Source organism: Notolepis coatsorum, assembly GCF_963971535.1.
Source record: "Notolepis coatsorum genome assembly, chromosome: 3".
NCBI classification, from domain to species: Eukaryota; Metazoa; Chordata; class Actinopteri; order Aulopiformes; family Paralepididae; genus Notolepis; species Notolepis coatsorum.
Genome location: NC_140167.1, coordinates 84,232,150 through 84,244,356, shown reverse-complemented (window position 1 = coordinate 84,244,356; position 12,207 = coordinate 84,232,150). Strand labels below are relative to the sequence as shown.

Sequence of the window (12,207 nt, the reverse complement as noted above, 5' to 3'; positions counted from 1 at the left end):
ATTACCAGCATGATATTACACCATGATATTACCACCATGATATTACAGCATCATATTACAGCATGATATTACCACCATGATATTACAGCATCATATTACAGCATGATATTACACCATGATATTACCACCATGATATTACACCATGATATTACAGCATGATATTACAGCATGATATTACAGCATCATATTACAGCATCATATTACCAGCATGATATTACCAGCATGGTTCCTCCTGTCAAGCTGGTCTTCATCAGGGATTAGCCTCTAGAGAGAAGAAGAAGTGTTTGGGGCAGAGGGCAGCCGGGAGCAGCCCTGGGTTGTTCTGCATGTTTTTCCATTGGGGAGAACATGCAAACTCCACACAGAAAGGCCCGGGAGATCCCCCACCTGAGTACCTGGCAACCCAGCAACCTGGTCCCCAAGTGGGAATCGAACCCAGGACCTTCTTGCTGTGAGGAGACAGGGTTAACCACTACACCACCGTGCTGTGAGGCGACAGGGTTAACCACTACACCACCGTGCTGTGAGGAGACAGTGTTAACCCCTACACCACCGTGCTGTGAGGAGACAGGGTTAACGCACTACACCACCGTGCTGTGAGGAGACAGGGTTAACCACTACACCACCGTGCTGTGAGGAGATAGTGTTAACCACTACACCACCGTGCTGTGAGGAGACAGGGTTAACCACTACACCACCGTGCTGTGAGGAGATAGTGTTAACCACTACACCACCGTGCTGTGAGGTGACAGGGTTAACCACTACACCACAGTGCTGCCTCTATCAGGCACCTATGTTGATGAACTGTTGTAAAGGATGAACCCATAGCAACGTACAAGGCAGACAGACAGACAGACAGACAGACAGACAGACAGACAGACAGACAGACAGACAGACAGACAGACAAGCCCTATCTAACCTATGTTGTATTGATCATTCACAGTGTACAGTGGTGACGTCGTCGACTGCCACAGGCCGCCAGAGACCCCTCCTTCCCCATTAGACAACCGAACGTCTGCCTCTTCCCCATTGGCCAGTCGAGCTGTCGTCATCCTCATCCCTGTGCGGCTGGGAGGAGAGAAGACCAACCCAGAATACTTCAACCTCGTCAAGGTGAGAGAGCACTGTCTGTCACATCCTGCCCTGTTCTGCCCTGCCTGTTGTGTTCTGTTCTGTCCTGTTGTGCTCTGCCCTGCCTGTTGTGTTCTGTTCTGTTGTGTTGTGTTGTAGGCTTGGGCGGTATAATTTTTTTCATACCGTCATACCTTGCTGACATAATACCCCGGTATACGGTATATGGGTATATGACGGTATCACTTTCATTTTCATCAGCGGGGGGGGGGGGGGGGGGGGCAGCCCGTGTTACCAAGTAAACAAATCACGGAACGTTGGCCAGTTAGCCCGCAGCATCCTAGTGCTAGTAACGTTAGTATTGTGTATTCAAAAACGCACCGGACTGCGACGTAACGTTTTACCGTTTATTTGCTTGCTCCACCAGTGCACAACAACACACACATCAACTCTCGTTACCACAACGCTTTGCGGTATTTTCACAGCACTGTCGCAACATTACCGTAAAGCGGGAACACCGTTGTGATCCACATACACAACAGTTAGCTCTCAGAATAGCCAGTTAGCCTGCAGCACCAGCAACGGTAAGCGTGTCTCATTTAATTTCCACCACTGAAGCGGGTTTTCCCCTATCGTTTGCGTCCTCCTGTGTGTAGACAACCAGCTCTGCGTGTGCTCGCTCCACTAGTGAGGACTGGTCTCGCCCTCTGCTGGCGCGTGCTGTGTGTGCAATACAACCAATGCCGTGTAATAGAAACTGAAACTCATCTGTGATTTTGACTGTATTGATTTTCAATACCGTCGGGATTTCTAAATACCCTGGTGTACCGTAATACCGTCATACCGCCCAAACCTATTGTGTTCTGTTCTGTTCTGTTCTGTTCTGTTCTGTTCTGTAAAACTATACAGCTGTCTCACAGGTCAAAGTAAAACCATAAAAACAAAAAAGCTGAAAAGCGCTGAAAAAAGAAGCCGACTGCAGCGCATTTCCTATAGGCCGCAGCATGCGGCCGCATACGCTCTGTCCTCATTGGGAACAATTGACAAAAGACGCTTGCGCCCAGTAATATGCGGCAGGTGGACGCGGGCGCTCACAGGTCACCTAGTAAAACATACAGCTGTCTCACAGGTCAAAGTAAAACCATACAGCTGTCTCACAGGTCAAAGTAAAACCATACAGCTGTCTCACAGGTCAAAGTAAAACTATACAGCTGTCTCACAGGTCAAAGTAAAACCATACAGCTGTCTCACAGGTCACCTAGTAAAACCATACAGCTGTCTCACAGGTCAAAGTAAAACTATACAGCTGTCTCACAGGTCAAAGTAAAACTATACAGCTGTCTCACAGGTCAAAGTAAAACCATACAGCTGTCTCAGAGGTCACCTAGTAAAACTATACAGCTGTCTCACAGGTCAAAGTAAAACCATACAGCTGTCTCAGAGGTCACCTAGTAAAACCATACAGCTGTCTCAGAGGTCACCTAGTAAAAGTATACAGCTGTCTCACAGGTCAAAGTAAAACCATACAGCTGTCTCAGAGGTCACCTAGTAAAACCATACAGCTGTCTCACAGGTCAAAGTAAAACCATACAGCTGTCTCAGAGGTCACCTAGTAAAAGTATACAGCTGTCTCAGAGGTCACCTAGTAAAACCATACAGCTGTCTCACAGGTCAAAGTAAAACCATACAGCTGTTTCACAGGTCAAAGTAAAACCATACAGCTGTCTCAGAGGTCACCTAGGAAAACCATACAGCTGTATGGTTGAACTGGCGCTGCTGTGATGGCTGCCTTTCTGATCGCTCCGACGAGACTGTGCTTTATTTTGTTAATTTTTATAGTATTAGGAGTTTTATTTGCACCAACTGTTGGTGCATTATATGTGTATGACCGTCAGTCAATCATTGACATTGGATTAAGAAAAACTTACCGTTTGGATTGCTCTCTGGATCGGATCGCTGAACAGCAGAAATGGCCCGCCGAGATCCTTTGTTATGCCGGCCACGGACAAGACCAAAAGCCGCCGCGAAGACGAGGAAAGAGAGCCGGGGTCCGGAACAGACTGAGGTCCAAACGACACAGAACCACATTGCCCAGCATATTGTTGGCCAATGTGCAATCGATAGGAAACAAATTGGACGACATCAGAGCAAGGATCCAATTCCAGAGGGACATTCGGGATTGTAACGTCCTCTGTTTCACAGAAACTTGGCTGAGTCCAGATGTCCCGAATCATGCAATAGAACCGGCAGACCACTTCTTCGTTCTACGAAAAGACCGGACGGCATTAGAGTCACTAAAGAAGAAAGGAGGCGGCATTGCCTTCATGATAAACAAGGAGTGGTGCGATTTAGGCAACACAAAGGAAATGTCTAACCACTGCTCCCCAGACCTGGAGTTTATCACGATAAAATGTCGACCCTTCTTCCTCCCAAGAGAGTTAACGTCCATCATCCTCATCGGAGTGTACATTCCACCACACGCGAACACTGAGGTCGCACTTTCAAAACTTCACGACGAGGTAAACAAACTCCAGGCAGCTAACGTTGACGCGGCCATTTTGGTCTTGGGGGATTTCAACAGCGCGCGTCTTAAAAAGGTGCTGCCGAATTTCTATCAGCATGTGACCTGTCCCACCAGAGGCGAGAACATATTAGACCATGTATACTCGCAATTTAAGAATGGGTACAAGTCACAGGCTCTTAGTCCATTCGGTAAAAGCGATCACGCCGCAATTTTTCTTTTGCCTAAGTACAAACAGAGTCTCAAGCGAACGCCGGTGGTCTCGCGAGAGGTTAAGCGTTGGGCCGTGACGTCAGTGGAGTCACTCCAAGCAGTGCTGGGAAGCACAGAATGGAGTGTATTCCGTGATAACACAGCCAATATTAACGAATACACCGAAACGGTGATTGACTATGTCTGTACTCAGGTAGAAGTAATAATCCCCACCACCAAAATTAATATCTACCCAAATCAAAAGCCCTGGGTAGACAAATCCGTCCGTGAGGCTCTGAAAGTGCGCACATCAGCATACAACACCGGGCTGGTGACAGGCAACATGGAAGAACACAAGATGGCAAGATACAACGTCAGGAGAGCAGTAATAGAGGCAAAACGGCGTTACAGGGATAAAGTTGAACTTCAGTTTGAACAGGCTGACTCTAGAGGCATGTGGCAGGGCCTCAGAACAATGACAGACTACAAAGGAACCCCCCTCAAACTGAACAGTGACATCTCCTTAGCAAATGATCTCAACTCCTTCTATGCGAGGTTTGAGGCTGTGAATAACAACACCAGCCTACAAACCACGGCAATGGGGGGGGGGGGGGTCTGCTGATGGAGACTCAGTGTTCAGGGTAACAGAGCATGAGGTGAGACGGATCTTTAAAAAAGTGGATATCAGGAAGGCAGCAGGACCGGACGGCATCCCCGGCCGCGTCCTAAAAGTCTGTGCCGACCAACTGGCCCCGGTATTCACTGACATCTTCAACCTGTCCTTGGAACAGGCCGTCATCCCCACCTGTCTGAAGAAGTCCACCATCATCCCTGTACCCAAAAAATCTACGCCCGCTTGCCTCAACGACTACCGCCCTGTAGCCCTCACCTCCATAGCCATGAAGTGCTTTGAGAAGCTAGTGAAGGGCTACATCTGTTCCTCCCTCCCCATCAACCTGGACCCTCTGCAATTTGCATATCGCCCCAACAGGTCCACGGAGGACGCCATAGCCCATGTGCTGCACACAGCAGCATCACATCTGGACAAGAGGAAGGGGAACTATGTGAGAATGCTGTTCATCGACTACAGCTCAGCATTCAATACCATAGTCCCCTCCAAACTCATAGCCAAGCTCAGGGACCTGGGCTTGAACTATGACCTGTGCCAGTGGGTCCTGGACTTCCTGACGGGCAGACCCCAGGTGGTAAGAGCCGGCAACTGCACCTCCTCATCCATCACGCTCAACATAGGGGCCCCCCAGGGCTGTGTTCTGAGCCCCCTCCTCTACTCCCTGTACACACATGACTGCGTAGCACAGCGGAACAACAACACCATCATCAAATTTGCTGATGACACAGTAGTGGTGGGCCTGATCTCTGCCAACGACGAAAGGGCCTACCTGGAAGAAGTAGAGAACCTGTCACAGTGGTGTCAGGAGAACTGCCTCTCCCTGAACGTCAGCAAAACAAAAGAGATGATTGTGGACTTCAGGAGGTCGGGGGTCAAGGACTACAGCCCCCTCAGCATCGACGGGGCACCAGTTGAGAGAGTGAACAGTTTCAAGTACCTCGGAGCCCACATATCCGAGGACTTGACATGGACCACACACATTGACAGTGTTGTGAAGAAGGCACGACAACGCCTCTACTTCCTCAGGCGCCTAAGGAAGTTCCAAGTCAGTCAGAAGATCCTTAGGAACTTCTACTCATGTACAATAGAGAGCATCCTGACCGGCAACATCACCTCCTGGTTTGGGAATAGCACTGCACAAGACCGTAGCAGACTACAAAGAGTGACACGTTCAGCCGAACGCACAATTAGAGGGGGGCTTCCCACCCTCCAGAACATTTACAACAAGCGGTGCAAGGGGAAGGCTAAGAGAATTATTAAGGACTCGAGCCACCCGAACAACTGCCTCTTTGAACTGCTGCCGTCAGGCAAGCGATACCGGAGTCTTATGGCGAGCACAGAAAGACTCAGAAGGAGCTTCTATCCCCAGGCCATCAGGCTGCTAAACGAACAATAATCGCTAAACGAACAATAATCACTATGCAACAACCATCAAATGCACACAGCACACACACCCACACGCACACACACACTCACTCAAACAAACAACACACTGCAGCACCCACTCTCCACACTTTAGATCACACAAACACACTTACACTTTATATTTATTGATAAAGGATTTGCACTACAACTCGTACACCTACTGTGAATTGTACCTAAACTGCACCTCGTCCATTTATGCCTTGCACTATATAGTATTGTATATTAGTACACTGCACAGTATTGTATATTGTATGGTAACTACGTCTACGAACATTGTACATATGTCTAAACTGAACACTGTGACCTCTTTTTTTTCTTCTAATTTTTACTATGTTTTTATTTCATACTTATCTTGTCATGCACAGTCTCTGGAGCGCAACAGTAAGAAGCATTTTGTACAAAAGTATTCTGTACTTCTGTATGACAACTATTAAAGAAACTTGAAACTTGAACTGTCTCAGAGGTCACCTAGTAAAACCATACAGCTGTCTCACAGGTCAAAGTAAAACCATACAGCTGTCTCAGAGGTCACCTAGTAAAACCATACAGCTGTCTCAGAGGTCACCTAGTAAAACTATACAGCTGTCTCACAGGTCAAAGTAAAACCATACAGCTGTCTCAGAGGTCACCTAGTAATCGCTCTGAAAAGTTCAGAAAGTTTCAACTTTAAACGCTGGGTGCGGCCGCACAAAAAAGCTGAAAAGCGCTGAAAAAAGAAGCCGACTGCAGCGCATTTCCTATAGGCCGCAGCATGCGGCCGCATACGCTCTGTCCTCATTGGGAACAATTGACAAAAGACGCTTGCGCCCAGTAATATGCGGCAGGTGGACGCGGGCGCTCACAGGTCACCTAGTAAAACATACAGCTGTCTCACAGGTCAAAGTAAAACCATACAGCTGTCTCACAGGTCAAAGTAAAACTATACAGCTGTCTCACAGGTCAGATTAAAACTATACAGCTGTCTCACAGGTCAAAGTAAAACCATACAGCTGTCTCACAGGTCAAAGTAAAACTATACAGCTGTCTCACAGGTCAAAGTAAAACCATACAGCTGTCTCACAGGTCAAAGTAAAACTATACAGCTGTCTCACAGGTCAAAGTAAAACCATACAGCTGTCTCACAGGTCACCTAGTAAAACCATACAGCTGTCTCACAGGTCAAAGTAAAACTATACAGCTGTCTCACAGGTCAAAGTAAAACTATACAGCTGTCTCACAGGTCAAAGTAAAACCATACAGCTGTCTCAGAGGTCACCTAGTAAAACTATACAGCTGTCTCACAGGTCAAAGTAAAACCATACAGCTGTCTCAGAGGTCACCTAGTAAAACCATACAGCTGTCTCAGAGGTCACCTAGTAAAAGTATACAGCTGTCTCACAGGTCAAAGTAAAACCATACAGCTGTCTCAGAGGTCACCTAGTAAAACCATACAGCTGTCTCACAGGTCAAAGTAAAACCATACAGCTGTCTCAGAGGTCACCTAGTAAAAGTATACAGCTGTCTCAGAGGTCACCTAGTAAAACCATACAGCTGTCTCACAGGTCAAAGTAAAACCATACAGCTGTTTCACAGGTCAAAGTAAAACCATACAGCTGTCTCAGAGGTCACCTAGGAAAACCATACAGCTGTCTCAGAGGTCACCTAGTAAAACCATACAGCTGTCTCACAGGTCAAAGTAAAACCATACAGCTGTCTCAGAGGTCACCTAGTAAAACCATACAGCTGTCTCAGAGGTCACCTAGTAAAACTATACAGCTGTCTCACAGGTCAAAGTAAAACCATACAGCTGTCTCAGAGGTCACCTAGTAATCGCTCTGAAAAGTTCAGAAAGTTTCAACTTTAAACGCTGGGTGCGGCCGCACAAAAAAGCTGAAAAGCGCTGAAAAAAGAAGCCGACTGCAGCGCATTTCCTATAGGCCGCAGCATGCGGCCGCATACGCTCTGTCCTCATTGGGAACAATTGACAAAAGACGCTTGCGCCCAGTAATATGCGGCAGGTGGACGCGGGCGCTCACAGGTCACCTAGTAAAACATACAGCTGTCTCACAGGTCAAAGTAAAACCATACAGCTGTCTCACAGGTCAAAGTAAAACTATACAGCTGTCTCACAGGTCAAAGTAAAACCATACAGCTGTCTCACAGGTCACCTAGTAAAACATACAGCTGTCTCACAGGTCAAAGTAAAACCATACAGCTGTCTCACAGGTCAAAGTAAAACTATACAGCTGTCTCACAGGTCAAAGTAAAACCATACAGCTGTCTCAGAGGTCACCTAGTAAAACTATACAGCTGTCTCACAGGTCAAAGTAAAACCATACAGCTGTCTCAGAGGTCACCTAGTAAAACCATACAGCTGTCTCAGAGGTCACCTAGTAAAAGTATACAGCTGTCTCACAGGTCAAAGTAAAACCATACAGCTGTCTCAGAGGTCACCTAGTAAAACCATACAGCTGTCTCACAGGTCAAAGTAAAACCATACAGCTGTCTCAGAGGTCACCTAGTAAAAGTATACAGCTGTCTCAGAGGTCACCTAGTAAAACCATACAGCTGTCTCACAGGTCAAAGTAAAACCATACAGCTGTCTCACAGGTCAAAGTAAAACCATACAGCTGTCTCAGAGGTCACCTAGGAAAACCATACAGCTGTCTCAGAGGTCACCTAGTAAAACCATACAGCTGTCTCACAGGTCAAAGTAAAACCATACAGCTGTCTCAGAGGTCACCTAGTAAAACCATACAGCTGTCTCAGAGGTCACCTAGTAAAACTATACAGCTGTCTCACAGGTCAAAGTAAAACCATACAGCTGTCTCAGAGGTCACCTAGTAAAACCATACAGCTGTCTCAGAGGTCACCTAGTAAAAGTATACAGCTGTCTCAGAGGTCACCTAGTAAAAGTATACAGCTGTCTCAGAGGTCACCTAGTAGAACTATACAGCTGTGGGCATGGTCCGCTGCCAGTAGTTGGAGAACTAACGGCTGTAGAACTTGAGAACTGTTAGGACTGTCTGACTCTTAGGCCATGTTTAGACGGAGAGAGTCTGAACAGAAACCGCAAAAGTCGACTTGCGGTCTCACTTTTAATGTTGCGTTTAGACTAGTGTTTTGGGATGGAATTCTGCGTGCAGACGAGGCTGTAAAGACTCGAGACGACGGAGCCCCGCTGTCACACGATTGGCGCATATGTCACATGACGTGCTGTGAAGATCCGCCCTACTCTGCCTCTGATTCGCAGACTGTGGGTGGGGGAATGTGATTGGACCAAAGCAGAGTCACTCACAGACAGTGGCTCCAGTCACTAATAGTTGCGATAGCCGCGGGACAGATTCTTGTGTATTTAAAAGTACTGCCAATGTAGCCTTCAGGTGATTGCCATGGATAGAATCAGACATGCTTTGTTTACGCTTCTAGGCTACTGGCGCATGCCTGTGATGTAAGCAGTACGCGCGACGAGAGCCTTGAGAACCCTTTTGTCATAGTTTTATGCGGTTTGACAGTTTAGATGATAGCGCAAAGGTTTATCGTTTCTAGGAATTCCACCCAGGAAGGTGGTCTCACTTTTTTTGCGGTTTCTCCCCGTAAAAACGTCGTTGCCGTATAAACAAAAGGCACATCCGAAAAAATATTTTTGCGGATTCACCTGCTAGCGTTTCCGTCTAAACAGGGCCTCAATTACTAAACACTGCATGGACTCTGGTGCAGCGTGCTACTACGATATATATCATGTTATTATTATATATTATTATTATTATTACTGATTGAATTCTGCCATTCCACTATTAGTTCTATGTTCTACTATTTATATTATTACTATTTCCATTATCTATTATTATCGTTCCTGCCTATACCCCCCATGCTGCTATGACACCCCAATTAATAAAGACATCCTTGACTTGACTTGTATACGTATATATATATATATATATATATATATATATATATATATATATACTGTATACAATACAAATAAATTAAGTATATTATCTTGTCTGTCTCTCCCTATCTCTCTCCCTGTCTGTCCACCCATCTGTCTCTCTGTCTGTCTTTCCATCCAGGGCATCCTGAGTCTTGAGTACTGCATAGGGATCATTGGAGGAAAGCCCAGACAGGCCTGTTACTTTGTAGGATTTCAAGGTGAGTGTTTGCCCAGAGGGGGAAAAAAGCAAGTAGTTGGTGTGAATGAGGAGATAATTTTGCATAATACCAACCCCCCCCGCCACCCCCCCCCCTCCCTCATCCTCTGTATAAAGAGACAAAGTAAGTTAATGCATTCCTGTTTGCATGAGGAGAGGAGCGAGGAGGAAGGAGAAGGCTCCTCTGACCCGTCAACGCCTTCTCCCATTCATCACAAGTAAACCTCCCCAAGTTTGTGGGTCTGCGTAATTGATTTCCATAAGGACTCCATGCATAAATTGAACTCCCCAGAGCTGCACAAAGTGAGCCACTCTCCATCACCTTCAGGGGGCCGCAGGAACCTTCAGTTGTACATCCCGGCAGTCAATATTTACGCATTTACATTTTCCCCCATTTGAGATCCACCGTCGCCTGATGTCTAAATGACAAGCGATGCGTTTCGCACCCCGCCGGGACGCGACCGGCACCGCGTGCATTCATCATATGCAAATGTCCGGGGTGTAATTGCGTGTTTGTAAAAGTAATTCCCTGCGCAAAAATTTTACGTCAGCCCTCCTTTTTAGCGCGGGCGCTTGTACGACAATGTTTTTGATTATGCAGAGTTTAATCCGGTTCGGGGAGGATATTAAAAAGCGGCAACCTTCCGGGAGGCATATTGACTCTGAGGTGCGGCGGCCGCAGCAACAGCAGGATGACTTTGAGCTGCTCTGCATAGAAATTGGGGAGAGAGAGGGAGAGAGAGAAGCAAAAGCAGCGTTTTGTAATAATCTGATGTTTTTTTTGAATAACTTGTCTTTTGTTTTGTCCTTGCAGATGACAGCTTGATTTACATGGACCCTCATTATTGTCAGTCTTTTGTGGACGTCAGCAACCGCGGCAGCGATTCCCCTCTCTGGGTAATGTGAAATTACACTCGGGGAGCGCGCCTGGGCCTTGTGTAATGTGAATTTAATAGTTTCTGTAAGTACTTAAGGGTATGAATCTTAAAGCAGCCCCTCCGCTCAATTACCCCGCTTCCCCGGCCTCTGATTTATCTGCGGCGCAGGACACGTGAGGCCTGCCGCGCTCTCAGAGAAATACTGCACATCTAGTCTCAGGTACAGAGCCGGGACACTCTGAATATTTCAGCAGGAAGGTATAAAAAGCGGCATCTATCATTGCAGGGCGGCTGCAGAGGAAGTTCTTGTTGCCGCTGCGTATAATGTGACAACAGCGCAAGCCGGAGGGAACGTGTCTCTACTGTGTCTCTACTGTGTCTCTACTGTGACAACACCGTGGAGATCGCCTCTCTCAGATCACACACTGGGGGGAAAGAACCTATACGACTGATTCAGCGGCTGCTGAGAGGCTGTTCTCACACCAGAATATGTAAATAAAGTTTACAAAATACGTACATATATTACATATTCAAAGATATTTAACTTTTAACGTTTTCAGAAAACGTTTGAGTTCCCCTGCTGGGGAACAAACCCAGGACACTCACATGGGAGGCAAGTGCCTTTACCTCAAGACTACCAAGACACACTTTTCTGATAGCTTCACCTAACCTTAGACTAGCCATAACCATAACCACACTGTTACCTTAGACTAGCCATAACCTTAACCCTAACCTTAACCACACTGTTACCTTAGACTAGCCATAACCTTAACCTTAACCACACTGTTACCTTAGACTAGCCATAACCTTAACTTTATATCTATCTTAACCACACTGTTACCTTAGACTAGCCATAACCTTAACTTTCTATCTATCTTAACCACACTGTTACCTTAAACTAACCATAACCTTAACCACACTGTTACCTTAGAGTCTAAGGTAACAGTGTGGTTAAGGTTAGGGTTATGGCTAGTCTAAGGCTTAGACTAGCCATAACCATAACCATATTGTTACCTTAAACTAACCATAACCTTAACCCTAACCTTAATCACACTGTTACCTTAGACTAACCATAACCCTAACCATAACCATACTGTTACCTAGGGCTGTCCCCGACTAAGGATTTGGATAGTCGACTATGATTGGCCAAAATTTGCCGTTAGTCGACTATTAGTCGACAAAAAAATATATATATATATATTTTTTTTTTATCATTCCATTTGGGCTGTGGGGGTGCTTAACACTTTAATCGCCGGAGACGCCGAAACTCGTCTTTCCCCGCCATGCTCATTCTGCCGAAGACGCCGTAACACGTCTTTGATATCAATATTTCAAAAATCTGTGATCGAAATCATATTT

At 46.3% G+C, this 12,207-nt stretch overlaps 1 protein-coding gene across 1 annotated transcript in view; it reads left to right on the top strand.

Annotated features, from left to right (window-relative positions):
* Positions 1-12,207, top strand: part of atg4c (autophagy related 4C, cysteine peptidase) — a 40,863-nt gene that overhangs the window by 18,629 nt on the left and 10,027 nt on the right. Inside the window, exons 7-9 of the mRNA XM_084309631.1 lie at positions 944-1,113; positions 9,893-9,971; positions 10,785-10,867. Coding sequence (XP_084165757.1) covers positions 944-1,113; positions 9,893-9,971; positions 10,785-10,867 — 332 coding nt within the window. The remainder of the gene's footprint in view (positions 1-943; positions 1,114-9,892; positions 9,972-10,784; positions 10,868-12,207) is intronic.